General features: G+C 46.1%; 1 protein-coding gene and 1 pseudogene across 1 annotated transcript; one reads left to right on the top strand and one right to left on the bottom strand.

Moving 5' to 3' along the window:
• Positions 1–709: 709 nt before the first annotated feature.
• LOC147450219 (uncharacterized) lies at positions 710–1,447 on the bottom strand (annotated as a pseudogene).
• Positions 1,448–1,857: 410 nt separating this feature from the next.
• On the top strand, positions 1,858–2,568 carry LOC147450218 (germin-like protein 5-1). The gene has a single exon (XM_086520436.1). It carries the CDS (start codon positions 1,858–1,860, stop codon positions 2,566–2,568), a length of 711 nt encoding a protein of 236 aa, XP_086376562.1.
• Positions 2,569–5,791: the final 3,223 nt, after the last annotated feature.

Raw genomic sequence — 5,791 nt, 5'->3', positions numbered from 1 at the left:
CAGAGCAGCTTGTTCAACAGTGTTACTTACAAGAAACCGTTGGAAAGCCTTGTCCTTGGGCACACATCGCCCACAGTTGTAGCACCTGATGGGGTTGGTGTGGCCTTTTCCATGCTTGTTACGTCCACCGTTGTGGCGCTTGACCGTCATGACTGCTTATGCCGCAATTGCTTCTACTTCCTCTTCGTCGTGGAGATCTCTCTCTCTCTCTCTCTCTCTCTCTCTTAGTGATATCTTTGGCTTATTCAGATTGAACACCAATTTCAAGTGTTGTGCAGCATAAGGGAACCCTATGTTGACATGATAAGACATTAAACTTGCATTGTGAGAGAGCAGACATTGCTATGAGAGAGAGAGAGAGAGAGAGAGAGAGAGAGAGAGAGAGAGAGAGAGAGAGAGAGAGAGAGACCTGGCAGTTTACATACAATAGAGGACGTGCCAGTGCTTACAGAAGAAGATTAAGAAATTTTCTCATGGAGGAAAACGGAGTCTTTTCTAGTGTTTTTCATACAATGAATAACATCATGAGCTTCTGCTCGAGAGGCACCACATACCTAGCTAGGTACGATTGGGGGGATTTGGCAGTCCCCTGCCCCCAATCGTACCTAGCTAGGTATGTGGTGCCTCCCTCATAGAATCATGATGTTGAGGTAAGTCACAATGTGGGAATTATTGTGAAAATTTGTCCAAAACTTCTTGTGAATTATAGCTAGGTGGAATCTAGCGAGCTAGGCCTGCAGGTCGTGGCCACCATGATCGCATGCCCCTTATCGCAGCTGCCGCCATGGCCCTTGCCCTGGTTGCCTCCATGGATATTGTTATAGCCACCCTTGCCACCATAGCTGCCTTGCCACCTTGACCGCCATGCTGATCATAACCAACGCTACCCTTGCCACCATAGTGGCCTTGTCCCCACCCGCTGCCAGATCAGGTGCCGTAGAGTGTAGAAAGGGGTTGATCTTCCTGCGATGGCGACAAAGCAGGCGCCCCCTTCTCTTCCCAGCCAAGAATGCACTGCAAAACATCCTCCTGAGAGGAACTTATCGTGCTTTCTCTCACAAGGGATTCATATACGGGTCTGCCATCGCTGGGTTATACCTGGCATGCTAAGTGTCTGGTGAGGTCAACTCCAAGGGCCATTGCAGGCCGAAAGATGGCTCTCTCTCTTCTCCAGCATCCTCTTCATCGCCACTACTGCATTCGCGAGGCTCACCACCCCATCACCAAAAGCATGGCAAGAAGCATCAGTGCCAGACCCTTGTTGCTAGTGAATACCTTGCTAGAGGTGGCGCAAATGCAAGTGATGGATTCTCTCTCTCTCTCTCAAAGACCGCGCGCCGGCGCGCACTCTTTGAGAGAGTTGATTTTTTTTTGGGGGGAGAGAGAGAGAGAGAGAGAAAGTCTCTCTCAGCATGCGCGGGGCAAGCGGGTACTCACGAGCAGCCATGGCGAATCATAAGAGGTCACCACCCCATCACCAAAAGCATGGCAAGAAGCAGCACTGCCAGACCCTTGTTGCTAGTGAATACCTTGCTAGATGTGGTGCAGATGCAATTGATGGATTCTCTCTCTCTCTCTCAAAGACTGCGCGCCGGCGCGCGCTCTTTGAGAGAGTTGATTTTTTTTTGGGGGAGAGAGAGAGAAAGTCTCTCTCAGCATACGCGGGGCAAGCGGGCACTCACGAGCAGCCATGGCAAATCATAAGAGGTTGACGAGCAGGCGGACATGATCACTAAAGCGCGCGAAGGGGAAGCCCGAGAATATCGGGAATGTTTGGGCTTGGTTTAATAGAGTGGGCTGGTGCACAGAGCTGGCATAGTAGGTAGAGCCAAGAAGTGCTGTCAAAGCCACACCCGCATGGAGAGATTTGATACGCTCTCGCTTACGCTCCTCTCACTGCTTGCTGTGGGCGCAACGATGGTGAGCATGCGGGTAGGGGACACAGAGCCGTTGCAGGACATATGTGTCGCGGTTTTGAACTCAACAGTGAAGGTGAACGGGTTTATGTGCAAGGCGGCTGAGCTGCAGAGAGTGGATGACTTCTCCTCCACAGTCATCAGCAAGCCGGGAAACATCAGTAGCAAGATGGGCGCGTTGGTGACGCTGGCCAATGTGGCCAAATTCCTAGAACTCAACACCTTCCGAGTGTCCATGGCCAGGATCGACTACGCGGTGAGCGGCCTCAACGCCCCTCCACACATCCATCCGCGCGCCACCGAACTACTCTTCCTAGAGAAGGGCTCTCTCTATGTCGGATTTGTCACCACCGAGAACAAGCTCTTTACCAAGACTATCGTGCAGGGCGACCTCTTCCTCTTCCCCAAGGGCCTCATCCACTTTCAGCTGAATGTGGGTGATGAGGCTGCCGTGGGCATCACCGCACTCACCAGCCAGAATCGTGGCACATCGCAGGTGGTGCTGCGCTGTCTAGGTCCCACCATTACTCGCTATCCGCAGAGCCCAACCATCTCTTCAATGTCCCCTGTTCGTGACCTCACCCTCAGGTCCTTGCTCATGAAGAAAACTCAATTGCCGAGTGCTCTCCCTTGCAAGCAGGGCTTCTTTTAATACCCTCAACCCCACAGGCAGACTACTGCCTTCATCCTTTCCCTCCTCTCTCAGCAGCAAACATGGGAGTCAGTGCGTGATTTGCGATTCATACGTGCACCCCTGTACTCTGGTTTGAGTGTGCGACGAGTACAATTATGGCTCCTTCCAAGGGCGCTGCATCATTTGTGAGGTGCCGGAATTTCTGATGCTTACTATTGCAAAGAGTGCACCCAATAGGACAAGGATAGAGATGGTTGCCCCAAAATTGTGAACCTTGGCAGTGCCAAAAGTGATATGTTCTATGAACATAAGAAGTATGGTTTCAAAAAAAGATAGGTCAATGCACTCTCGCAACCTTTTGCTTTGTCGTGCCTTATGAGGTTGGGGGGTTCTGCATACGTACAACTGAAATGTGTCATGCTTATTGTGGGCTATGATGGCATGTTCTTGCAGATGTAAGAGTGCAAAGAATGACACTTTTTAATTGTGAGGTTTGCACCCGTTCAGATAGACGAACTGTATTGATGTTAAATTATCTCCTATTGCTGCTGGATGCTACATAGTTATTTCAGAAACTTTCTGAAATTTCAGAGGTCATTTGGAGGGCCATATGAAGAGAGAGAAAAATAGAGCGCGTCCAATGAGCATGAAGGTTACGTTACGTAGGAAAGTACGTGGAAAGACTCAAAAAATAGGAAAATAGCATAAAACTTTCACGAATCTAGGATTGTAGCATAGTAATTTCCTTCCTTTTACCGATCTTTTAGGTGCTTGCATGTGGTCCCACTTCTGATATTCTCTTATGGTCATTAACGTACTGGAGGGTGACCATTAAGCCCGCACAAGATATTGGAATTCTAAAACACTTTCCCTCCATTAGAATGCTTTCAAAGTGAATCTCCCTCCACTAAAGCTTTTCTCTGAGAGCTATGGCGTCCACGTCTTCTCGCCCAAGAGGCTCCAGGTGTTTACTGTCTCTCACACCAACAACCAACAACTGCACTTTGCCTAGAAGGCCAAGTAGTAGCATATCCTCAATTACAATACTAGCTTCAATAAGTGCAGAGAATCAATGGGTTGGACAAAGGATAAACAAAGGTTCATGGGTCCTCATGCAACCAAGAAGACCCAAAAGGTCTAGTGGTATCAATGTTTACCGCTCAGCATGGAAGGCCAGAGTGTTGGATTTCAAAGTTGAAATCGGCAAAAGATCTGTAAAGGAAGTTCTTGTTCAGCATGTGTTTACCCATCCTGAGGTAATAGCAAACGGTGGAAATGTATCAGATATACATAAACCACGTTGCAATTGTAAGTACTCTTGACATGTGAACTTACTGATACTCTCATTATAAATTTTCTTATATATTTTGCAATGTTTCTCCCGCTTGTTATGAGTAATGTCTCCATTCTTCACAGCTCAATTACATTAGATTTGTCATTTGTACTTATTGATACTCTTAGTTTAACTCTTCTTATATATATTGCAGGTGTTTATCCCTCTTCTTATGAGCAATGGGAGCCTGTGGAGTGCATAATAGGCCTCTTCCATGTTGTTCATGCCCACATTGGTTCTCTACAGTACTCAGAGAGGAGCAGCAAAAGACTAGCTGATGAGGGAATCTTTTTTTATGACCACTTTTACCAACTCAGCTCAGGGAATAAGAATGGCATGTTGGTGAAAGTGCCTCTACCAACCGATCGGAACACTGTGGACTGGCCAGTTCCCGAGGAAACAATGGTGGAGGCAATGCGAAGTAAGCTCTACAAGGATATACAAAGGTCTCTACGTAGCTCTATTCCTACCAAACTGGTTAGAATTGCAAACTTCTGTCCTGTTGCACTCTTCATAGAGCTGTTTCATAGCTACAACATCCGAGTTACAAAAACTATGTTCATGTGCAAGTCATTTCAGCAGTCATCCTGTGACAAACTTCTTGACAAAGGATGGTATGCAAAGGAAGAGATTGGTTTACGGTGCAAGGTCGCGCTTGATACTCTAGTTGTCAAGTACATGATTGCAAGCCAATCACTGTTACTCTCGTTTTGGTATATGCGATCACAAATGCTCAACGGTAAGTACATTCCTATGGAACAGGTTTCTGCAGGTTTGGAAGATAATCCTGCTGTGGATGTGGAAGTGATTGATAAAGAGCATGGCCTACTATTAGTGGTTACAATAAGGGAGCTATGCAGTCTTCAGCATTTGCGGCATGACATCATTGAAGAGTCAATGGACAAGGACCTATCAGATTTTTCCTTTTTCCTAGCTGGCCGTAAGGTGATGCGGCGAAGGGAAAAAGATATTTTGTGCAAAGAGTTGGATGGTCGGGTTGAAGTAGTGTCAATGTAACAGATATTCTTGTGAACCCAAGTGTATACAAATGACTTTCAAGACATGAAGTTTATTGAGCTCATTTTTCAATTGTGCCCTGTGAAAAAGTGTGCTTGAAATACATTTCTTTACCACATCAAATCTCTCTCTCTCTCTCTCTCTCTCTCTCTCTCTCTCTCTCTCTCTCTATATATATATATATATATATATATATATATGTTAGACAAGACAAAGACATGATAGAAGAGTCATCTTAATTCATTAGAAAGTACAAACTCGTCCGTGAACAATGGACTGAGATACAATTTCTGTAAGTATGGAATTAGAATGTCTTCAAGGTAAAAATCAAAGGAATGCCCCTGTGGTGAGACAGTTGTTCCCGGCGGATTTAGTTCTCCCTTTTCAGGAGTATCATCAATTAGTAGTGTATTAGTTGCATCAAAGGGTACACCGATTTGGCTAAACGGTTTGTACAAAAGAGGTAAGTGTGGTTTTTTAGGGTGGTAGTGGCCCTCAACGGTAACGCATTTTCTTTGATCATACAAAAAGGCAAAATCTGACGTGTGAGCGTCGCATACACTGCAAACTATTGCAACTAGTGGCAGCAATTTTTGCCTTTGCATTGAAGACCATATGGCAACTCTGAAGCGCGGAAGAAGAAACTGAATAAATTCCTTGGTTCCTGGACGAACCACGACTCGACAAGTTCCCATCCGAAACATTTGCAAATCCTCAAAGGGTCCTCTGTCACCGAGAGGCACCCGCATCAGCAGCAATCCATTGACGTCCAAGATAATCAACCTCTGTAAAAGTTGACAAGTACATATAAGTAGTTAGAAGCTGAACATATTTTGCCATACTTGAATAGACATTACCGGAACAACCGTATCTATAGGTAGCAAGGGTCCA

The sequence above is a fragment of the Adiantum capillus-veneris genome, chromosome 9 (assembly GCF_014529385.1).
Source record: "Adiantum capillus-veneris isolate H3 chromosome 9, ASM1452938v2, whole genome shotgun sequence".
NCBI lineage: Eukaryota > Viridiplantae > Streptophyta > Polypodiopsida > Polypodiales > Pteridaceae > Adiantum > Adiantum capillus-veneris.
This window is presented reverse-complemented; position numbering and strand designations above follow the sequence as displayed.